This window comes from Ammodytes marinus (assembly GCF_949987685.1).
Source record: "Ammodytes marinus genome assembly, chromosome: 2".
NCBI lineage: Eukaryota > Metazoa > Chordata > Actinopteri > Uranoscopiformes > Ammodytidae > Ammodytes > Ammodytes marinus.
The window spans coordinates 19,096,259-19,121,959 of record NC_137231.1 but is presented as its reverse complement, the minus strand read 5'-3'; the positions used below and the strand labels follow the sequence as shown (position 1 = coordinate 19,121,959).

Below are 25,701 nucleotides of genomic sequence, written 5' to 3'. Positions count from 1 at the left end.
AAGATAATGTCAATAACATGATTTATTACTCATGAGTACACCGACTATTCATCAAAACTGTTATTTTTCAAAATTTCTGAAAAACGTTGTCCATGTATTACACCACCTTTATGGTTTTGTTTGGGAAGTCCTCTGGGCAAAGCTATGACGAGGAGACTGAGGAAGGTGAGCTTTGTTGGTTTGATTTTCAGGAATCTGAAAATCCTTAAAGGGCACGTGCAGGATATGAACAAGTCACAGATAGGTTTCCATGACAAGAAAATGCACTTTTAATTTCCCATTTTAATTCAGATATGGTGGTCAAAATCTGTGCTTAAATGGTTCATTATCAAGCAGTTCATTTAAAAAAAATCAACAATTTTGATGATCAATTATAAGTTAAAGTGGTGAATGTGAATATATGTTGATGTTTCTGTTTTATATCATAGTGTGCCAAAATCCTTGGATTTTAGAAAGATCTGAAGAGGCTACTTTTCACTCCTTGACATTGTGATGGGCATTTTTACCCTTACTAAATAATAATAAATCAGTAAATCCAAAGACATCTATAAAGAAAATAACCATTAGTTGTAATCCTGGCTGAAATGCCCCTCTGAGGTCTATTCACGCACGCACATATCTTTATTAATATCTCCCTGAAGATTTGACTGAAACAAAAAATTAAAACATCATCTCAAACTAGAGGCTCTCCTGTTTCCAGGGAATGTTCTTGTGATACTGTCAGTCCCTTACAGGCTTAGAAAACACCGTGAGAAGCAAGACCCAGAAGCTCCCCAGCTACCACTTAGCTTGTAAATAGTGCATATATACATAGTGTGAAAGTAGTTTGTTATTATTGTTTTTATATTTACTTAATGGTTTGTTTGAAAAAAAATTTGTGATGCTTCCTCTTTTATTAGTGTACATCCCATGAATCATCATATGTGGTTCAAAGTCTTCATTCAGTCTAATTTCTTTATGTTTTTTGAAAGTAGAGACAACATTTCTACCAAAAAGCGTCTGGACCAAATTTTATATTAGTCATGTTTTGTGCACTCCCCTACTGTGTTTTGGAAAATTTCCACTGCATTTTTGAAGCTAAGGCTTAGGAGAAGCAATTTCAAGAGCCAAAACAACTCAACAGGATGACTAAAGGTTCTTCTTTCACGCAAATTTCCAGGTTTTTCAAAAATCGCAATACATTTTTCAGCATTTAAGCTAATTATTTATATACACAATGGTCTAGGTAGGACATGAGTAGACCTCAGAAAACAAAGGCCTAATGTGTTCTGAACATTTCCATATAAAACACTTTGGTATAATTTATCTTCTTGCACATTTGAAATAGGTATTTATAGAAGTATGTAAAATCTGAGAAAATACCCCTAGACCTCAGAGGGTTAAATTGGGCAGTCAAACTGTTTACATCCTGTGCTTGGGATTTAGAAATGTTTGACACAATAGTCAAATATCACATTTGAATCCATTGCCACCACACATACAGTACCTTCAAGTAGCTTAAATTACTTTGTCAATAATTAAGTTGGAATCTCTAAATTAGTGTCATCTTGAGTAGTATCAAAAGCATTACGTGAATGTGTCCAAGACCAGTGTTGATAAAAGCATGAATTCACCTGGGATGTTGTCAGACTCACAAAGAAAAAATAAACTCATTTAACACAACACAATCCTCAGCAGTGCCAACATTTCAAAAGAAAAAAAAAAGTATCCACTACATCTTGGCCTGTTGAAATTTTATGATTGAACTTGGATCAGATCACATCAGATCTGCTGCCAGAGACGCTCAGAGCTGCCAGGACTTACACTGTCTTGGCAGCCAACCAAAATATAGACATAATTATAAGACATACATAGTTTCAGTCTCTCATTCCTACTTTACTTTCATCCAGGCTGGCGTACATTTTGAACATAAGACAGACCAGTAAGTATATACACACAGTACACACTGTATGTCAACACCACCACACTACTGTTTATTACAGACCAGAGGTCAACACTAAGAAAACAAGCCGGCTTTCCATAAATATAATCCATAGAAAATCGTTCTGCATGTCTGTTTAATTTTAATAAACAAACTTTTCAGCCCTGTTCAGTTCAGCAAGTGCATAAAAATAAACAACCGGCTAGACGTTACATCAATCGTACAACAGCATCATTCTGGGGAAGTGAAGTAAAAGCAGCGTTGTTGATAGTTATGAACATTTTCCTTAGGTTGCAGGTCAAAACACAGATGTTTCCATCCGCTCAGTTTCTTCTTCACCAAAGAACACAAATGTAGCGATGTTTTTAATCTAAGGAACTTTACCCTTTGTGAATTTGATCAAAGGGTAGCAAAGCTACGATGAACTTGGACAAACAAATCCTTAACCCTGTGTGAAAACAGGGAACTATGAGAAAACGGGTTCACAGGGAGAAAAATCTTAAGAAGGAGAAGGTTTTGAAAACCCAAAGCTGGGATCAAGGAATGATGAAAGAAAACCCAGGAATTTGGGGTTTGGTGGGCTATCGTGTGTATGTATGCATTTGTTGTTGGAGTTTGTACATAGCAGAGCCCTGTTTGGCCAGCAGGTGAAACGTACCTTGGTCGAGGTAGTAGCTGTCAGCACAGTTGGCGACACATGTGTTGGAGCCCTCGTTCAGGTGGAATCCAGTCCTGCATGTGGTGCACTGGTCGCTGCGGCTACCAACGCAGGTCTCACACAACGAAGAGCACTTCTTGCAGCGTTTCCTATCGTCGCGGAAAAAGCCACTGGGGCACTCAGATACACACATCCTGGAGGAGGAGGGGATTGAAGGAGAGTGTTACAAAAGGCCAAAGTGGAACTTAAAAAACAAGGGGGAAATTTGAATTTCTTTCACTCACACTCGGGTGGTAGTTCACTTTGACTTCAGTCTGCTTGAACAACATAATAAAGACTAAATCAAACTCACCGTCTAACAACCTCCATCACACAGCTCATTATTATGATATCAGGCTGAAAATGTTAAACATATTTCTGAAATAACATTAATATCGTTTTTTTTTTTTTTTTTTTAATTGGCCATTATTACACTATTCATGTATCAAAAGTACATAATGAGTTTGAGACAAAGAGAGCGAGTGCGTGTATGCTGTTGCTATATGGTGAACAGGTGCCACATCTGTTCACTTCACGCCCCTCTATTACCCCCTTATTTACCCCTGAGGCTCCCTTCCTAAGGTGAAAAAGATCTCAAAATCCTTAAAAGCCTTGAATATATACACACAGACAGACACAGACACACATACACACAAACTTTATTCATACAATACAGGGATTTCTGCCAAGAGACACATTTTTCACGTGTGAAACACAACCATATGTGCACATGCATTTATCCTGCAACTTCAAATACTGTCTTCTGCTAACCTGTATTTGATACTTTTACCAAAAAATATTCTAAAAACAATAATATGCACAGAGCCTACACCAAGGATAGGAGGGTGATAAATGCTTTAAACAGCATTTGTCCACAATGTCATTGCAAGCAGATGTCAATGAATGGAATCGTATACATGGAACATTTTGGTAAAAGCTATTTTAAGGGAAAACATTTTTGGTTGACTGGTTTTGGCCATCATTACTATCAGATATCATTATGTTTTAGTCACCAAAATCATTACTAAGATCTGAAGAGGTTTCAGAATTTTTTTGAATGCAGCAAAGCACAAGCAAACGAACATCTACAAAAGGTTGTAAATAAAACTCAATTCTAAGCCACATTATCAAAATTAAAATGATGGCTAGTGGACGTAAACCAAAAGGGAGAAAATGATGTCGCCCTTCAATGCTAACAAAAAACACACTGAAACACATTAAAATTGTGCTTCTTTACAAATGCATAAAGTAGATTCACAGACACACAACGTCCAACAATACGGTTTTAAGATTTCTCATTACTCCTGGTGTAAAACAATGCTCCCTAATAATACACACATTCTCCACACACACATTTTGGTGAGTCTCTCTCTAGACCGTGAAACACATATGTACTGTAGGTATGTAATTATCTGAAGATTAAACACCAGAGCCATCCCTCCTCCTGCTTCCTACCGCTCCCCTAATCTTCATTCATCAATTGCTCCCTGTGGTGGTAGAAAAGGGCAGCACACCTCTTAAGTGGGCTAATGATAAGGCCAAGCCCAAGCTTGCCATTCTCATACACCTGCATTGGTTTGCCTTTTATTAGTGCAGAGACCTAGCCTGGAAATCCTGACCCTGATATCTTGAACGATAGAGGGTCTGGCGACGATCAATAGTAATTTCCAACTCTAGGGGCGGCTCCTACTCGTGCATTTCAAATGCCACTGCACGCAGTTGGATAGCACTACAACCAATCAGAGCGATGCACAAGTGACGTAAGCCCCGTTCGTTTAGCGAACAGCTGTTAAACTGTTCAATTAAACGTTTGCCGTTGTCGGTCGGCAAAACAGAACATTCCACTTACTTGCTAGTGAAAGCTATGAGTCCCGTCTTCCAATTCGTTAAGGGTCGAGGCCAAAGCAGTCTCAAACTCACACAACATATCCGCAGCCATCTTTGATGTTTACTATCACAGCTTCGACGTCGCATGCACGTCACTGTCGTCATCCGGTTACGTCCTCCCCAGAGCACCATATAAAGGGCTCTGGCGCGCCCATATTAGATAGAACCAATTGAAACGTTATACCAGATTTCTGGTATTCTTGATAAGCTTCAACGGAGGGTGTCCAGACCAACACGCGCAGCAAATTTAATTTGCCTGCGCCTAGTGGCAGGTCTGGGAATGCCAGGCTAGCAGAGACCTGCATTCACAAAGGCAATTTCAACAGACTTTGATCCTGATGGGATCCTAAGGGCACACACAAATCTGCACAGTTACAGTCACAGTCTCCCCCCCCCCCATACATACATACATATATATATACATACATATATATATATATATACACATATGTACATATACATATATATATATATATACACATATGTACATATACACACATATGTACAGATATATATATATATATATATATATATATATATATATATATATATATACACATATGTACATATGTACATATATATATATTAGGGATGGCCATTTAGAATTTTTTCTTTAACCGGTTAACCACAAGAATTAACGGTTATTAACCGGTTAACCGTTAAAGGTGCAGTGTGTAATATGACATCATCAAGAAAGTTCTAGAAAGTTCTAGAATGCAACGCTCCCTGGGTAACCCCACCCCTTTCGAATAATAACAGAAGCTACAGTGGCCTTCAAGGACAAGAACAATTCTACATTTTAAACAATGCATCTGATGACATTCCAAAAACATGGATGCCTCCATAAGACCTGCCTGCTCAATGTACAAAATGTAATATTAATATTTGTAATTCTCCGCTCAGGAGGATAATTCAGATTATTGGCAGAGGTGATTTTACACCAATGAGGACATATTTATGAATGAGGATATTGATTTAGGTTAATAAATTACTTAAAATGTTACACAGTGTCCCTTTAAGATTTAATGTAGCCTATTTATAGTGAAATACATGAAACATTATAGCAGGGCTCCCGACCTTCATTTTGAAAGGCCGTAGTATTGATAAGCTCCGCCGTTATCAGTACTGCATAACGGTACGTTACGCTTTTGTTTATGAAGGATTTTCGCTATTGATCCTGGCACACAAGCATGGCAGACCTCTCTGGACGTGTCTGAACTGCCATACTAACGTCCTACTCATACTCATTTTGACTTCAATTTGAGTATGTGACGGTTGGGTATGCGAGTTTGGGTATGTGAGAAATTCCCGGATGAGTACTAACTTCCGGGAAGATTTTGGGTATGAATCGATTGTATACTTTTCCTACTCAACCGCCCCATAATGCACTGGGTCAATTCTACCCGCCCAGGAAAATGAAATATTTTCGAGCAAGTTGCTAGGCAACAACATTGTTTGGGGTTCCGCGATCTGACAACTGTACGTGCAGTCATTCATAAACTCTTACAATAGATAAGAGATGAAGATAAATACCTAACAACATTAGAGTCACTAAGTGAAATGAGTGTTGTGAGTCTGATAGTGGAGAGAGATTAGAACAGATCGCTGTTCCACACACCGCGGCTCGTCCAGCTCAACTCACAGACAGCTGAGTGCTGATGAGCCGGACAGAGAGCGTCGGAGGGATCCTCCGCCTCAAAACATCATTATTATAAAACAAGAGGTCTAAAACACAGATGATGAACACAGGACTGTAAAAATCTAGTTCAATATCTAACCTGTAGAGGGCGGTTATAAGCTTAACAGTGTCTAAACTGCCTGAATCTTATAAGAAGAAGAAGAAATTCTTCATTGCTTGAGTATACTTCAACTGAGAACGTTTAGACGCAGCTCGCATACACAATCGATCTTTGAGTAGAGAGTATGCATGAGTATGTAGGATGTAGGACGCTAGTATGGCAGTTCAGACACGGCCTCTGTGTCTGTGCAGGGGGCGGGCACTCACTGCCTGTCTGTCACTCTCTCACACTCACTGAGACGGTGAAAGATGCAGGACAGCATCCACCTCAAGAAGGCTAATGCTAGCGCTATGTTAAGCTAGCGGGAGCCCACGCTGTTAATTAAATTATACAAACACATGGCAGGGGAGTGTTGTGACTGGCTATCTTTCTGGGTGCGTACCATGGACCTATTATAAAGTTGAGAGTAGCCTACACGACTTTTTTCATTCTTTACCGACAGTTGGCGTTCTTACATCCGGTTTAGCGATATCAAAATAAGAGTCCGGATTTCAGAGAAATTAAGATGATTTAATTTTTTTTAACCGTTTAACCTTTAGTATTAACCGGTTAAAGATCTTCTTAACGGTTAACCAGTTAACCATGGACATCCTTAATATATACATATATATATATATATACATATATATATATATATATATATATATACATATATATATATACATATATATATACATATATATATATATATATATATATATATATATATATATATATATATATATATATATATATATATATATATATATATATATATATATATATATATATATATATATATATATATATATATATATATATATATCTCATCATCATCATCATATACATATATATATATATATATATATACAGTATATCACAAAAGTGAGTACACCCCTCACATTTCTTCAAATATTTCATTATATCTTTTCATGGGACAACACTGAATAAATGACACTTTGATACAATATAAAGTAGTCAGTGTACAGCTTATATAACAGTGTAAATTTACTGTCCCCTCAAAATAACTCGACACACAGACATTAATGTCTAAACTGTCGGTTACAAAAGTGAGTACACCCCTGAGTTAAAATGTCCAAATTGGGCCCAAAGTGTCAATATTTTGGGTGGCCACCATTATTTTCCAGCACTGCCTTAACCCTCTTGGGCATGGAGTTCACCAGAGCTTCACAGGTTGCCACCGGAACTCTCTTCCCCTCATTCATGACGACATCACGGAGCTGGTGGATATTGGAGACCTTGCGCTCCTCCATCTCCTGTTTTAAGAAGCCCCAAAGACGCTCAATAGGGTTTAGGTCTGGGGACATGGTTGGCCAGTCCATAACCTTTACCCTCAGCTTCTTTAGCAAGCCAGTGGTCATCTTGGAGGTGTGTTTGGGGTCGTTATCATGTTGCAATACCACCCTGCGGCCCAGTTTATGAAGGGAGGGGATCATGTTCTGCTCAAGTATGGCACAGTACATGTTAGCATTTAATGAACTGTAGATCCCCAGTGCTGGCAGCACTCATGCAGCCCCAGACCATGACACTCCAACTACCATGCTTGACTATAGGCAAGATACACTTGTCTTTGTACTCCTCACCTGGTTGCCACCACACATACTTGACACCATCTGAACCAAATAAGTTTATCTTGGTCTCATCAGACCACAGGACATGGTTGCAGTGATCCATGTCCGTAGTGTGCTTGTCTTCAGCAAACTGTTTGTGGGGTTTCTTTTGCATCATCTTTAGAATAGGCTTCCTTCTGGGACAACAGCCATGCAGACCAGTATGATGCAGAGTGTGGCGTATGGTCTGAGTACTGACAGGCTGACCCCCCACCACTTCAAGCCCTGCAGCAAAGCTGGCAGCACTCATACGTCTATTTTCCAAAACCAACCTCTTGGTGTGACGCTGAAAACGTGCACTCAACCGTCTTAAACTGGGCCGCAGGGCAGTATGGCAACATGATAACGACCCCAAACACACCTCCAAGATGACCAGTGGCTTGCTAAAGAAGCTGAGGGTAAAGGTGATGGACAGCCCAGCATGTCTCCAGCCATAAACCCTATTGAGCATCTTTGGGGCTTCTTAAAACGGGAGATGGAGGAGCGCAAGGTCTCTAATATCCACCAGCTCCGTGATGTCGTCATGAATGGGTGGAAGAGGATTCCAGTGGCAACCTGTGAAGCTCTGGTGAACTCCATGCCCAAGAGGGTTTAGGTAGTGCTGGAAAATAATGGTGGCCACACAAAATATTGACACTTTGGGCCCAATTTGGAAAATGTTTCTTAGGGGTGTACTCACTTTTGTTGCCTTCAGTTTAGACATTAATGGCTGTGTGTCGAGTTATTTTGAGGCGACAGTAAATTTACACTGTTATACAAGCTGTACACTGACTACTTTACATTATATCAAAGTGTCATTTCTTCAGTGTTGTCCCATGGAAAGATATAATGAAATATTTGAAGAAATGTGAGGGGTGTACTCACTTATGTGAGATACTGTATATATATATATATATATATATATATATATATATATATATATATATATATATATATATATATATATATATATATATATATATATTAGAGGTGGGCATAGATTAATTTTTTTAATCTAGATTAATCTAGATTAATTTTGGAATTAATCTAGATTAATCTAGATTAAAATGTCTCATTTGAATTCATTCATAATATGTGTGTGCTCCTAAATAATGACTCAAAGTAAGTCTTTGAGAACGTGTTTCTCAAGCCAGGTGGCTTTCATTTCGTCATCAGAACGAGTGTCTAATTATTGCAAACAAATAATATTCTAACAATTTAATCAGATATAAGGCTAAAAATCACAACATTGCACTGTTTTTTGTGCTTAAAAAAACGAAAAAACTAATTTGTTGGGTATAGGCTAACAGAAAATAAAGCCATTAATTTTGTGCTTCAAGTGAAACATTAAATATTATTTTTACATAAATAATAAAGTCCTTATAAACTTTTCAAGAAGCTGGACTAGAGTGAATATTGGACAGGCTTGATAGGTCCATGGCTTTTACCTGTGGGACAGCGCTTCACCTAACAGCTGGCTGCAACACCAACCTACAGTCTATTGTGCGACGGAGAGCTAGTTATCATTAGCATCAGCGTTAGCCGACATCACGGCAACAGCTGAATAATGTAACACATTACACAAGTTACACTACATGAAAACAACGGGCTGTAGACGCTAGAGTTATAATTGCGTGTAGGAAACATTGTTGAGACTGGAATTTCGTACCACAGCGGCCGTTCCATAATACAACACTCCCTTTAGCAATGGCTGAATATAAGACCTCCCTCTGCTGTGCATCTGCGGGAGCGAGTGGCATTAATAACTTAAAAACAGTAAACGTTTAACATGATTACGGGCTTTTAGATGCTTTAATCATATGCCGAATTTATAAACAGACCATAGTATTAACAATAAATTAAGTTATGTACATGTCAGAGTTACGTACATGGATACATTTATAAGTAAACATTGAATAGACAGATTTGTGAAGGGGGTTTGGCGCTGAGTGTTACATTAGCGATCCTGCAGCCAGGTGGTGTGTGTCGTGGGCAAGTGATGGAGAGAGAGAGCGGCGGGTGTGTGAGAGAAGCTTCGCTCCTGCAATAAAGGATCCTCAAGTGTCAACAACGGCCCCCGGCTATTATTACCCGACCAGAGAACACACGGAAGGGGGTTCACCCTGACGGCGAACAGCCATCGGCCCTGGAGGGAACCATCTCCCCTGAGCCGAACAGGAGGTGGAATAAGAGATTAACGGCGACATTTTTTTTATCGCCGATAAGAGTTTTGCGTTAACGCAGCACGTTAACGCCGATAACGGCCCACCACTAATATATATATATATATATATATATATATATATATATATATATATATATACACACACACATATACATATATATATATATATATATACACACACATATATATATATATATATATATATATATATACACATATACATTTATATATATATATTGAGGTATATATATATATATACCTCAACCTTTCAATGCACTATATATACCGTACTTTTCGGACTACAAGCCGCGACTTTTTCCCCGTTTTTCGACCCTGTTATTACACAGCACAGTATATGTTCTGTAGCTACTAGGGGTGGGCATTAGTAATCGAGTACTCGAGTACTCCTTTTTTCAAATGATCTCGATTGGTGGATGAGGAAAATATTTTTTTTGTTTTTTTTTAGTGTTCGTAGCCTTTAGGCCGGCCGGCGGGCCGCCCCTATTTTAAAATGTTATATACGTGTACAAAACGGCACAAAACGGATAAAATAAAGTTTAACAAAATTAAATATTTTGATCGAAGTTAAATAAACTAAGCGTTGTGTCAAACAGCAACCGCAAATAACTGCCACCTCCGTGCAGTGCAGCCAGTGTGTGGTCTCCACAGCACCGCGGAGCTGAATGCGGTGCTGGAAAACTTGGAAAGTCACTTAAAGAAGCCAGGCTGACTTCGGGCACATTCGAGCAAACGACAGTTAAGAAGCCTTTATTATGGAATATAGGATTGAGATTCAAAAGCCGACCGGTGTAACGTTCCGTTAACGAGGAATTAGTCGCGGTAGGCTAATTATAATCACGGACACGGAGTGAGCATTACGCGGTTGGATATACTACTTCTACTGCTTTGGTGAGTTATTTAGCCTATATATGTGTTTAAATTGTAGGACAATAATTTTATTGTATTTGCTGCCCTTCTTATTTTAAATTGTGTCTATTTTGATTGTTAGCCAACTACAGCCCATGCTTTTTTTTCTCTCTTTTTTTTTCTCTCCACCGCAGACCTACTCGATCGGTTTAAATTGTGGCCCGCTTATTTAATTACTTTCAGTTAGGAAAATGTGTTTTAAACTTGTGGAAAATAAATCCTTACAATCATATGGTAACTGTGACTGTTTGACAATAAGCATTGAGCGCTTTATTGCGATGAACCGTTGTTCTGCAGACAGATGCGCTGCGTTCTAAAAATTGAAAAAAGTTTAACGAGGAATCGATTGATCCTCGAGGAATGCAAGCGATCACACGAGTAGTGAAAACACTCGTGCCCATCCCTAGTAGCTATTGCACTAAATGGTAACACTTGAATACGTTATGCAAATATGCAACTTGTTTGTTGAAATGTTAATAAATGGGAGCTTCCTCAAGCAGCCATCTCTTTCCCGACAATCCCCTCTGTGCACGAATTCTTACATATGGTAATTAAACATTATAACACATGCGGCTTATAGTCCAGTGCGGCTTATAGTACGGAAAGTACGGTATATATACACTCAACAAAAATATAAACACAACACTTTTGTTTTTGCTCCCATTTTTCATGAGATGGACTTAAAGATCTAAAATTCATTCCAGATACACAATTGTACCATTTCTCTCAAACATTGTTCACAAATCTGTCTAAAGGTGTGATAGTGAGCACTTCTGCTTTGCTGAGATAATCCATCCCACCTCACAGGTGTGCCACATCAAGATGCTGATCTGACATCATGATTAGTGCACAGGTGTGCCTTAGACTGTGTCACTACTTCAGCCACAATTTAGTTTTTTGTCACTTGTCTGTTCCCATATTAACTCTCTTGTCATTTCAGACCCGGCCACTCCCCCCTGCTCTGCACTCCCTGCTGATTACTTCCACCTGGCCTAACCACACTCACCTGCTTCCCATCACCTATTAGCCCCACAGTATATATACCGGTTCATTCCCTCAGTTCCCTGCCAGATTGTCTTTGTGTTACATTGCTCTCCAGCCAATTCTGAATTCCTGCCTGTTTACCTGCCTGCCTATTCGTGTTTTGACCCATCCTTTTTGGATCCTGGATTATCCCTTTGCCTGCCCCTCTTGGACTTGTTGCCTCGCTACCTGGTTTGATTCCTCATTAAACTTTGTTGCAATACCTGAACTGTTTGTTGTCGTGCTCTTGGGTTCTGGCCTGCCATTTTGGTACAATCCTGACAGACTGTCCACAATAAAAGCCCACCCTGAAATGTGCAGTTGTGTCTCACAGCAAAATGCCACAGATGCCACAAGCATTGAGGGAGCGTGCAATTGGCATGCTGACAGCAGGAATGTCAACCAGATCTGTTGCTCGTGCATTGAATGTTAATTTCTCCACCATAAGCCGTCTCCAGCAACTTCGCACAGCCATTGAAGAGGAGTGGACCAACATTCCACAGGCCACAATTGACAATCTGATAAACTCTATGCGAAGAAGATGTGTTGCACTGCATGAGGCAAATGGTGGTCACACCAGATACTGACTGGTTCTGAGTCCCCAGACCCCCAATAAAGCAAAAAAATGCACATTTCAGAGTGGCCTTTTATTGTGGACAGTCTAAGGCACACCTGTGCACTAATCATGATGTCAGATCAGCATCTTGATGTGGCACACCTGTGAGGTGGGATGGATTATCTCAGCAAAGCAGAAGTGCTCACTATCACACATTTAGACAGATTTGTGAACAATGTTTGAGAGAAATGGTACAATTGTGTATCTGGAATGAATTTTAGATCTTTAAATCCATCTCATGAAAAATGGGAGCAAAAACAAAAGTGTTGCGTTTATATTTTTGTTGAGTGTATATATATATAATTACTATATATATATATATATATATATAGTAATTAGTAATATACGTAGTAATTATTTGATGTTCTCTACCACAGGAACAATATTCAATTTTATTAAATTTTATTCTGATTTCTCAGGCAGCTTTACCTGGTGTTGTTCTTGAACTTGAGGAAGTAGTGGAGGCAGTTGATGCAGTGATGGGGTCCAGGGCCTTCACAGCCATTCTCATTACATTCAGAGTCACAGGGGCCTGGAGACACAAAGAAGTAACAGGGTGAAGCGCTGATGACTGTAGGTAAAGGGTGTAACTGTCTAACTGTCTTATCAATTTTAACTGAGTTTATGGAACTATTAATTTTAATTTATTGTTCCCTTTCAACAATACCCTTATGCCTAAAGTGGCAGCACAACGTTTTGGTCTAAATGGCAGCTGCCATAGAAGATTATGATACTATGCAATGCTGCTGCAGTGGCTAACCTTTCTGTGTACGGCTCAGGATGTAGTATCTCTTACCGTTGAACTCTTCAGTGATTTCCTCCTCGGTGGGCGGCAGCAGATCTGTCACGGAGCGGGGCTTGTCGCTGCGCAGAGACGAGTATGGGTGCACAGAGGTCCCATACAACACCAATGACCACTCCTTCAGCTTGCCTGAGGAAACAGACGCATTGTAAAAAGACATCTAAGATCCACTGTTTGTCCTCCTGGTAGGCAGCTGAATATTCTTTGATTTTTATTGGATTTGTGTATTTCATAAATAGTGTTGCCATTATGGTCCCAACCAAAGAAATGAAAAAAAGGAAACTATTTGCAATGGTAGTCAGGTTTTTTCACTTTTAAGAAATTAGACAGCAGTTCAACCATCTTGCGCCACAAGAACGCAGCAACAAAAAGTACAATGACCTCATCATCTAAATTATTCTATATTTCCAGGTATTTTTCCAGAAACCAAATGATACCCATGAAAAAAAACTAGGCACAAGTTACGTGAATTACAGTGACCTACTTGCATCTTTTAAGAAACTGTAACCCTCCCTTAGAGACTTTATTATGTTGTTAAATTAGTGGGTCATTTCAGCAATAAAGTTAACTTCCTCCAGAGAAACATGTGTGCTCCTGCTGGCCCTACATTCACTCCAGACAAAACTGTCTTCTATTGTCTCTGTAAATTAAATTCAAATAGATATATAGATTAATGATTCTTTTTGATTATCATTATTAAAATATACGATTAACACTGTCATACCAGGTACTTTTTGGCTACGGAGTTGAGAAGGTGAATCATAGATCTCTAGGACCCAGTCGCCTGCTGCCTTCTCTCCCCAGCAGTGGGTGGTCATAAACTCCCAGTTCTTAAAACCTTCCATGGAGTGATCAAACAACCTGCACATAAAGCACACACACACCCATACAAATACACACACACACGCGCAACAATTACACAAAGGGATCAGATGAGAAAACAACTATAGCAATGCAAATACAATCAGTGCAAACCATTACAGACACTCAACCGAGCACAATCAAAGTCTCTAATAAACTGTGGACAAACATTGTAGATGGCTGCGGTTTATTACTTGAGGTGAATGTAGACTACATACACCGCTTACACTCCATTCAGTTTCCAGTTCACTAAAAGTTGCCAACTATTTAAGCCCAAATTAAAAAATTATTCAACAAAGCAAGCATAGACTTGTGAATCCACATTTTTAGAGAATGTATAGATGTTTTTTATGTGTGATACAGAACTACTTTATTTATCTACGGTAAGTATTAACCCCGTGCATTTCTAATAATATTTTCATGTAGTTTTATATTTGTTTGTTTACCTGTTGGCAAGCAGCTGAGATTTGGTCCCAGAGGGTGAGGTCAGGTTGATTGACAGGTCCCCACGGCGAGGGTGTGTGATTGTGATACGTACGACCACATGCTCCAGGTAGATCACATGGTGGTTGGGGTTGTCAGTACATCCTGTCGCCTTGTATACCGACCGGACCACATGCTCTGGGCGGATAGTTCTAGGGCACAGGAAAAGTGATATCGCAATTAGAAACAACATCATCAACTACAAAAAAATAAAAATAAAATATATCAGTTATAACTACAGGGCAAATAGCCTATCAGGTTGAAGCCATAATGTACCTCTAGTGTCTTTGCTCCTTGTTTTGGAGAGTTAGGTTGGGGACTGTGGCCATCTCCCCTAAACTGAGAAATTCTGCTCAGTCAACTCTCGCCAAAAAGTCTATTAGTGACTGACATAACACTCAATATCATGTTACGAAACCGCGAGGCAAGCAATTTCTCAAGCAATCACACAAACTTATTTGGATTGAACCTGAAACCAAAAAGCATGCACCGCAGTCCATGTTAAGGTTTTCCATTTCCTAAACCTCAACCAGCCAAAGGAACCAAGAACCACAAGCACAATAAAAGAGACAAAGAACGCTATTTGGTTATCCGGTCTGCTATGCACAGCTCAACAGCGGAGAGAAAACAGACAACACAAACAACTAATTACCCCTTGAATAACATATGTGGTATGATCCAACATAATAGAAATACAATAACGAAACACAGTAAAAACATGGATAGGTCCAGTACAGGGGACAGTGCTTACCTTCTTGCCAGAACAAGGCTTTGGAGAAAGAGTCAAACGTTACGTTACTATCGCATAACAGCACAGGGAGCAGCTGAGCCAACTTGACTCATTAACTCAATGCAGTACTGGAATACATGCCGGGTTTTTTAACTGGAAAATAGAGCTGGCAAAATCACATGCAAAAGGATTGCTATAATATTTTTTTTGTAGGGTGGAGTGTTGAAAGACAAGACTATTGCCAGTGACATATGCCGTTTGATCATGTATTGCAAAATAGTTTTCATTGGATTCCCTGCGATGACATTTTAAGGGCTAAAGCAATGCAGCACAGATGCTTATCATTTAGAGGAAAAGTACCCCGAGGCAAGTATCAGCGGGTAAAGATCGTCTTTAGCTGTGGGATCGAGATTAACTTTTTTTTTCTTGAAACAACATATTCCTCAAATGCGTCAGTCCATTGATTACTAATTACTGCTGGAACAAATCTATTTGTTTAAGAGAGGAAAACATTGCCATGAAAATTGATTTAACGATCATGAGAAATGTATTTTAAACATGTAACCTTTTTGAAACAAATTCACCTGTTTCAAATCGATTGGGTCAGCAAAATAAAATTAAACAAGTGAAAGAGTTTTTTCATTACTTACAGAAGCAAATTTTTTATGTTTTTCCAGATTAATAACAGGTAAACCATCCAGAACGATTTCTCCATTTGCCCTTTAATTCCACCACAAAATAAGACTAATAGTCAATACAAATAACTTAATTTAAAACAACTGAAAGCAGGGAAATACACAAGAATATTGCATTAACTCAAGCTGAAACCATGGAATGAATAACGGAGAGAAAACGGAATTGCAAAGAAGCCGATGTCGGTTTGGAAAGCAGCAAGCCTTAATGGCTGGGAAGCCTATATGGCTGATATCACAGCTCTGGTTTCACTATGACACAACACAGATAACTGAACCATACACATGGGAGCAGAGCAAATGCACAACTGATTACCACCAGCCTGACTTCACACACATCAGGCAGTGCGTGCTCCAAGTGGAGTGAGGCGAGCGATAGCAGACAGACATTACCAAGCGCAGTCAGAGGGGCCAGCCAGAGGGTGTGTGGGAACACAGCAGTGGGATGACGGCTCCACTCATGTAGCCAGTTAAAAGCACCACACACACACACACACACACATCTGTAGATGCACTGGCAAAGGAAAAGAGACACATTTAACCCCGTTTTCAAAACCCATTAACACAATTTATGAAAAAACAAACATCATGATGCAAGTTACACATCAAAACATGGGTTTATACTCCACAAAGTAGTCCGTTAAAGAAAATAATTTCTCAGACTTTTTGGAGCAATCTGAAAATTCAGTTTTTAACTGTGTTACTTTTTTTCCTCCCTTCCATAAACGAAAGAAAACAAAGCATTTTACTCAATGACGATTGCGTACTTGTATACTTATTTGGCTGGCTGGACAAAGGGTAAATCTGTTTACAAACCAGGCTTAAGTTCCAAGTAACCGAGAGACAGACCAATGCAATGTGTGACAGACAATTTCACACTACTGTAAGGCCACTCATAGATACAATACAAATGGAAAAAGGAGGGAAACATGACAGGGTTGTTTTTATTCCTTTCAGTCAACAACAGTGGAAATCCCTACATAAGAACAACACACATAGCATTTGGAAGCCTTAGCACGACTGTTTTGACACAAGCTGGACTTTACATAAGCCTCATATGGGCCGACTTGTGCACTGGAGCAGAACAGACAGAATGACTCTGATAATGCTGCAGTCTCTCGCCACAGAGCCTTCCACTGAAAGCAAACCAGTTCAGGGCCCAAGTTCAGCCAGCCTAACACAGAGCAGTGCTTAGGCTTCCAGCTGCATCAAGAATAACAAGCTGTGAAACCCTGGCTCTCTCCTTGTGTGCGTGTGCATGTGTGCGTGTGCGTGTGTGTGTGTGTGTGTGTGTGTGTGTGTGTGTGTGTGTGTGTGTGTGTGTGTGTGTGTGTGCATGTGCGTGTGTATGTGCGCGTGTGTGTGTGTGTGTGTGTGCACACGCACGCGTAGTAAAGGTCTTATGTGAGAACGACCCTGCCAGAACTAATGCTTGGCCCCTATTAAGGTACAGCTTGCACAACCGCACTCTCAAACACATGCCGCTGCATAAAGCACCAGGAGAATTTTTTTATTGGTGAATTTTTTTTAGAAAGTTGTTATATATCTTGGTCTCCAAGTTTACTCACTTTATACGTATATGATTTCATTTCAAACTTAGAGTACATAAAAAACAGGGCAGTTTAAGTTTTGTTAATGGCACCTTATTAATAGACCTGTTAAACTATAGAACAACCATCCATTATTGTAGCAAACAATTACATTTCCAGAATTATTTTGTTTTGGCCCTTGAGGTCAAATTCTTGGAAATCTTAATGCTCCAGCATTCAAATACGTGTGTGTGTGTGTGTGTGTGTGTGTGTGTGTGTGTGTGTGTGTGTGTGTGTGTGTGTGTGTGTGTGTGTGTGTGTGTGTGTGTGTGTGTGTGTGTGTGTGTGTGTGTGTGTGTGTGTGTGTTACCTGATTTGTCGGTCTGCGCTTTCCACACAGACGTGCTGAGTAGGGATTTGCTTCCATCGCTCTGCCTCCTTCACCATGGCCTCAGCGTCCATCAGGCCAAAGCCGTACAGGTGGCTGACTGTACAAAATGGTAAAAAGTCACAGCTGATCAAACCACTCATTTGCTGCCTGTACAGTTTCTCATGCCGATGACTGTTTAGAGAAAAAAGGATCCGTTTGAAAATTCGGCAACCGCACATACAAGGAGGTCAGATTAAGAATCGGGCATCTAGGCTAGGTATCAAGGTTCTAGGCTAGGTATGTCTGCTTTAAACACTCATAGCATCCATGGTCCATTCTGACATTGACATATTTAAACATAAAAGATTTGGCAGACACACTACAATAACTAAGTTAATTTGAGAGGGGATAATTTGGGAACCGTTAATACAACATAACTATTCCTGGTATTTTTTGGGTGAAATTAAAAAGATGCTCAGATTTATAACAATGAATCAAAAGCTTCAATGAAATATCAAACTAAATTATGCAATACAACTATAAATGTCATGAAAACATCTATAAAAAGGTTCAACTACATCGGGATCTGAATAAGACTTTTTATTGATAAGCATTAGTCCAAACCACAGTTAAAAATCAAGAAAACTGGATGAGTGAGCTCTGCACATCCCTTTGTGGAAGGTTAATCAAATGAGTTACAAATAGGTGTTGATGAATTTCAAGATAGTTCTGTAGTGTAGTAATGCTAATAAGACATTGAGATCAATTCCATAGCTCTGTGTGTGTGTGTGTACCGTTGTAACCAGCAGCATTGGTCTTCCAGTCAGGGGCGCTCAGATGTCCGGCTCTCGATGTCTTCACAATGATGTGCTGAACATCTCTCCATGTTAAAAGAGGACTAGTGGGGGAAAAATGCAAACAAAGACACAAATACATTAATTTATCGGATTGTGCTCTACTCTTCAGATTAGAAGCACATAACAGAGCAGGAGCTAAATTAATAATCAAATGAAAAATACCCCCTTACCTATGCACAAACACAGACGTATTCATACATTTTTAAATAACAAATATGTAAATCTACACGCGTGCATTTACAGAAATTACAAAGTCAGGCTGCACTGATAAGTTAGATGCATGAAGGATAGGGGGGAAATAATAAATGTTGTTGTGAGAATCATAGCAGAACTGAAGATAGAAAAAATTATGACTGAAGGGGGTGCATAAAGACGTAACATGTCTTCCTTGTGGGAGTAAATTCAGACGGGCATGCGGAAAGATAGGTGGCTGTGAAAGCTGAAAGAGGAACTTTAAAAGATTAGGATAAACTAAAGGGGGTTGAAAAAAATTAAGTGCAAGAAGGAAGAAAGACGATCTAATGTAAAATGAGGTAAATAAAACATAGTATATACAGTAAGTGGAAGATGGCCAAGAGAGAAAATTACAGAGGGGCATGGATGAAGAGCATAGTAGATGCCTGTTCATCCATCCCTAGTTTCTCAGATCTCACGTGAGATCCATTACGAGATGGCAGCCATGTGTCTCAACTTCTTTGATGTTGAAATGCTACATTAAAAAAGGGAAAAACCAGGAAGAAGTGGGTCACCAAGTTTCCTGGGATTCCCTTCCATCTCATATGCCTGCCAGATGCTCTGTTTTCTCCCCTCATGTGGCTCCCTCGCCATCTGAGACCTCCACAATCTGCACTACTCTGAATCGGTATGAGCTACAACTAATATTTAAGGTTTGCAACCGAACATTCAGATTGAAAAATTCCCAGTCAAACATAAACACACTTAACGTAAACATAAAGATTTCATGGCTATACAGTAAAAGATTGCAGTTACGTGTAATTACAAGTTAAATACATTAAATGCCTTGACTTCTACTACCTTTATATCATATTTGTTCCTTACAGTGAGTGTGGATTTTGAGAATCACTGCCTTACATGGATATTTGAATTTAGAAGTCTGGTCCATTAACCAGAGGGGTACACTACGAGGGCAAACAGAGCCAGGCTCTCTTTTCTTGATCTGGTTCAACATAACACAAACCCTCGCTCAGAGCTGATAGTATCACAAAGACGTTTATCTACTTCTTATGTTGAACAAGGGATCCAGCTTCAGGCTCTGTACGCGTCCCCATGAAAGGAGGCGTTGGATGCGTCATTTGACACAAACGGACTGATTGCGAGCAGCTGACATAAAAAAAAGAAGTGTGCCGCTTACTTCACTCATTCAAAAGGAAGAGTTTGTCAGTCTGAATAATCATAGAACAGTAGACACAGAGAGCTGAAAGCAAAACTGTTACTGCAAATAAGGAGAGAGTTGAATGCTGTCAAAAAATAGACTGTTAATTTATGTTACCGATCGTTCACTTTGTGCATAACGTAAAATAAAAGGAATTAAACGTCAAACTTGAGTCAGAAGATTTAAACACTACACCATTTAACTTACACTATAAAGGGTGTTAACACTTTGCTATTTTTTTTACACTGTGGGCTAGTCCCACTCAATCGTATAATTTAGGCTACTGTAGGCCTATGTCTGACACTGTCCCATAATGAACGATATAGCATGTAGGAATCACTTCAGTTTTTGGCCACATCAAAATTAATATCATTTTGAATTATTTGTGATAAATACACAATAAACTAATTAGCCTAAATATAAAGCATGTGCTGTCTGTAAATATTTCTGAAAAATATGACTGATATTTTCTGCTGTAGGCTAACTGAATGCATGTTAAAATAAAAAATTCAATAGAAACTGCAACGCAAAGTTCACGGCTTCGTTCTATTTATTAACGTGTGGATCAATAAGTTTACTGGCTTAATTTAAGCTCAAACTCGGAACAAAAACTGGTCAGAGCAAGTTTGCCGTGCAGCCTCTGTTACCACGGTGATCTAGCCAGGTAAAAAGGGAGCCACCTTTCTTGATACTGAAAACTCTGGCTTAAGACTCAACAGACCTGGCTCAGCCCTTAATCTTGCTTCGTAGTATACCCTTCAGGTAATGCTCCAGGATTGCATTCACTTTAGTCAATCAAACATGTTTGATGAAAGCCTGAGGGCTCAGAATTTAGGAATACCAGAATTTGGATTCCTAAACTATTGAATAAAACCACAAGACAATGTGTGCCAACTGTTTTTGTTGACCTGCCCTATTTGTCGCAAAGCCGTACTAGTTTGCTGCGGTTTTCTAAATCAGTCATAGTCTGTATTTTGTGTATTTCTGGTTTTACTTATAGTAACAGCTAAAAATATCAACTTAGTTGAAGTCTTGCCACCAATCTATTGCAGAACTAAGAATCTGGAAAAGCTGTTCATTATTCCTTGGCTTTTAAAGGAACGTAATCAATTTGACTTAAAGGCCTACTTCACCGGTGGGAATATGAAGGTGTATTGAATTCTGAGATCCTATGTAGTATAAATGTGCAAAAAAAAAAAAAATCGGTTCATCCTAGCCTGAGAAAAGGCAGAAAGAGTGTTTTTTTTAACCCTATATTAATCTTACTGTGACATCACAGTAAGATAAATATAGGGTTAAAAAAAAAATTACTTTGTAAATATTACTGTGATGTCACAGTAGGAGAAATCACAGTAATATTTACAAAGTAAGGTTTTTTTTTTAACCCTATATTTATCTTACTGTGATGTCACAGTAAGATTAATATAGGGTTAAAAAAACGCTCTTTCTGCCTTTTCTCAGGCTAGGATGAACCAATTTAAAAAAAATTTGCACAATTATACTACATAGGATCTCAGAATTCAATACACCTTCATATTCAAACCGGTGAAGTAGGCCTTTAACTTAATGTGGGGTAAGCTATTTTTGCAGTTAGTGTTAGAAAGACATTTTTAAACATTTTAAACCTTTCAATGCATTGACCCTGAAAAAATATAGTCCCATTATGCCGAGAATATATCACTTGTTAAGAGATTATCACGTTTTCAGAATATACACACACACATCAAACACTGAGCCCACACTCCAACTGAAGAACATGGACTTAGAAGTAGAAAATAAAATATAAAATGAAAAATAATTACAGACGATAGTTCAGATAAGTGCCAAGTCAGAATAATGAATGTTCAGATCAATATTAATAGGCTTAGCTGCCAGTGTGTAATTATGGTTCCATACATTTTTTATGGTCATTAATTAAAAGTTACTTTGGCATCGTTATCTAGGCCACGACAGCCTTTTCATAAACAAGCCAATAATAATTAATGGAGTAGCTCACATACTGGGGGAAACCTTTAGTATGTCTAATATAGGTTTCTTGGTGCCTCTTTCAAGTGTAATTATGGATGGAAACGCACTTGGGTAATCTGCCGGGAGAAAGCAGTGGGCGTCCATTTCAGTAGTTAATTTCCATATCACATTTTGTTCAGTCCAGTGATGGAAGATTACCCATTAAACCAAGATCATCTTTTGTCACTCTAAAACCTCTAGCTTGAACTTCAAAAGCAGACTAATAAAGCGGAAAGCTTTTCTTTTCATCCATCTGTCCCTGCTTGGGTTTCCTTAAACCACCCAGTAGATGAGGTTCTTTATCATTATTCTTTCTTATTGCATGTTTATCCCTCCTAATTTCCTCACTCAAGTCTCCTGTCTCCATGTTCGCTCACTTTTTTTTTAATTCCAAGGACGAAGGGAAAAAAAAAAGAGAGAGGGTTGAATCTCTAAAACGCGGCTGCTTGCCATGCTAGACTCAAGTTAATAAAGGGATATATCATGTGCCGGCTTCAACATATCTTGAACTTGGCAAAATCTACAAACAAAGGAGTAGGGGACATTTTTTTCTTTAAAAAAAAGGCATGTTCCACAATGCTGTCATACCAAGGGAAAAGACCTCACCAACAGAGTTTACTGAAGTCAAGCACAATGGCGTCTTCACTTGTTTATCACAGAGAGTTTGCTGTTTTCATTCACCAGATAAGAGCAGATATGATCAGAATCGCAGTTTGTCTAAACATTTTCCCTCTTTCATCCTCTCCTCTTTGCCCATGTACATGCAAGAACGCCTATCGATGTCAAAAGCGGAAAGAGACCAAGATTGGTTGCTGGAGGAACAGCAAGCACCACAGAGAGGAAGTGAGAGCTAGCAGGAGAGAAGAAAGCGGGCAGGCAAGGAGCTGTGTGTTATAATCTTGTTGAGGAAGCACACTTATACTGGCAGGATTTGGATTGGATTATCCAGGTTAAATGAAGTGACCTGAGCTAACTGAGCGGCTCAACATGTGCTGAAGGGGTGAAGCCCAATTCAGAGTCTCTACACCTGCACTGCGCTCTTTCCAATTCATGATTTTATCAGAAATAAGACAAATCCACAGGTTTAAAAGAGGTTTGGGACAGGGCAGGGCCTCATACATTAATCAACCACAACAATTATAAGGCATAAGGGTAAGAAAGTATGTTGAAAGCACTTTAAAATAGCATGCTTTTGAGCTCCGTCTATAAATTACTTTCCTTTTCTTTGAAAGTGGCAACTTTGAAATTGGCACTCAATCCCCTTCTTGCAGAAATGTTTGGCAAAACATGCAGTCAGTCATATTCTATATCTATTCACCATGTTGTGAAGTTTTATAGACAGCTAAGAAGAAACACTGTGTCCCAAAGTACATAAAATACCATTCTCTCAGCACATGCAGCAATATGAACATGTGCCATGATTTGAACAGCAATAAAATGGCAGTTAGCAGAACAGTTCAGAGTTCAAAAGTCTGCAGTTAAAGAGACAAACACACCTATCTTGTGATCCCAGGATCACATAGCGATGTTTGCATCAAAAGACATGGTACCGCAATATATTGTGCGGTACCATTATATCTAAAAATAACACATTCCTGTCCAGGTAAAACTGTATGCTACAGTAGGCTATGTACAAGTTGCAGGAATGGTTGTCACTACCCAATGGCATTCTTAATTATGTTCATGTTCAATCAGACAAAAAATAACACAACATTAAGACAAAAACATAACTTAAATGAACAAACAATATATTACACAGACTTAACACTGGACCACACTAAAACAAACATCAAATCAACCACAACGAAAAACAAATCACATATATCATCATCAGGCTTCACACCCCAATATAGATGATCACAAACTCAAGGGATCAAATAACAATAGTTTTTGTTCTGTTCCTTTTCAAACCAGAGTAATGCCTTCTCTTAAGGACCTTTAAGAGAAGGCATTACTGCTGTTCTGAGCTGCAGATGTAGACGTATATGTGAATACATAACTACATATATAGAGGCAGGTTAATGAACTGACCAGATGCCGTTGTATAATGTACTATACAGAGATGAGGTGCTATAACCATTACATTCTCTAGCCTACCATCCAGCAGCAAACTCGTGGTACAGCTCCAATCAAAAGCAAGGGTCTGATCTTTGAGCATGTATGTCTCCCAGCTTAATTTAGTATTTACATGTGTCTCTGTTTAACTTGACATTGATGTGTGTTATGAGAAAAAGCTTTACTGTTTACTGTATTAATCATTGTGGTGTTGCCTTGGGACAGTAAAGCATAATAAGGTAAGCAAGGGGGCAAAGGAATGAAGTGAGAGGATGAGGTTAAGTGGATCTTACTTTGCCTCCAGGGCCAGCGCAATAATGGCAGCAGCCATTGGAGCCGAGGCCGATGTCCCAGTGTGACTGTCTGTGCAACGATGTCTCAGGTCTGTTGTGATCTACAGACAGAGGAGAGGAGAAGAGGAAGGATGTTAGAGTTGTAGGTGGAGGAAAGAGTGATGAAGAGGAATTACAGGGATTGAATTAAGAGGAAAGGGAGAGGAGGAACCAAAGTCAGTGGCAAAATGGGAGAAATGTTTCAAAAATAAAGCAGGGAGAACACACACACACACACACACACAGTTTCTCCAATAATTCAAGAAATCAATTCAATGCCAAAAGAGGAAACAAAGGATACAGAATAAAAAGGAATAAGAGGTAGTAAATGTATTCTTAAAGTGCTGGATGTTCGCTTTAATGTATGGACTTTGGAGAGCCAACTCGTCAGACAGCTCGACAGTGAGTCAGCCAAGAAAAGCTTGGCTAGCTTCCACTCTGAGCCCTCATCAAAGGACCTTTCCTGGACCAAAAAGTTTAAAGGATTATCTGAAAACACACACATGCAAAGAATCTGAAATGGTTCAGTAAAACTGGAAAGTTGTTCAATAGCATTTAAGTAGACAGGACAGTATGTGCTCAAGTATATGAGACTGACACTCAGGACTGACATTCAGATATATGAGGTTTAACTGTAGGTGTTCAAAGCCAGGGGAAACTGTAAAGAGTGTGTGTGTGTGTGTGTGTGTGTGTGTGTGTGTGTGTGTGTGTGTGTGTGTGTGTGTGTGTGTGTGTGTGTGTGTGTGTGAGTTTATGTGTGTTTGTGTGCGCTTTTAGCATGCATGCGTGCGTGCGTTTGCCGTGCGTGTGTGTGTGTGTGTGTGTGCGTGCATGCTGCCTGTAGCATCAGTGCAGGGAATGTAGCAAGACACTGCTAGACAAGCTTGGTCACAGAAGACAACTGTCACTGTCCTTACTCGTGGATCAAACCAGGCCACATCACTGA

The 25,701-nt window shown here is 39.2% G+C and overlaps 1 protein-coding gene across 2 annotated transcripts in view; it reads right to left on the bottom strand.

Moving 5' to 3' along the window:
* pcsk5b (proprotein convertase subtilisin/kexin type 5b) overlaps window positions 1-25,701 on the bottom strand; it is a 60,179-nt gene that overhangs the window by 8,189 nt on the left and 26,289 nt on the right. For both annotated transcript variants that reach the window (XM_080042074.1, XM_080042075.1), the window contains exons 9-16: window positions 24,717-24,817; window positions 18,906-19,009; window positions 18,112-18,229; window positions 14,754-14,942; window positions 14,171-14,307; window positions 13,441-13,575; window positions 13,074-13,176; window positions 2,580-2,773 (exon numbers count right to left, since the gene is read on the bottom strand). In XM_080042074.1, coding sequence (XP_079898200.1) covers window positions 2,580-2,773; window positions 13,074-13,176; window positions 13,441-13,575; window positions 14,171-14,307; window positions 14,754-14,942; window positions 18,112-18,229; window positions 18,906-19,009; window positions 24,717-24,817 — 1,081 coding nt within the window. The remainder of the gene's footprint in view (window positions 1-2,579; window positions 2,774-13,073; window positions 13,177-13,440; window positions 13,576-14,170; window positions 14,308-14,753; window positions 14,943-18,111; window positions 18,230-18,905; window positions 19,010-24,716; window positions 24,818-25,701) is intronic.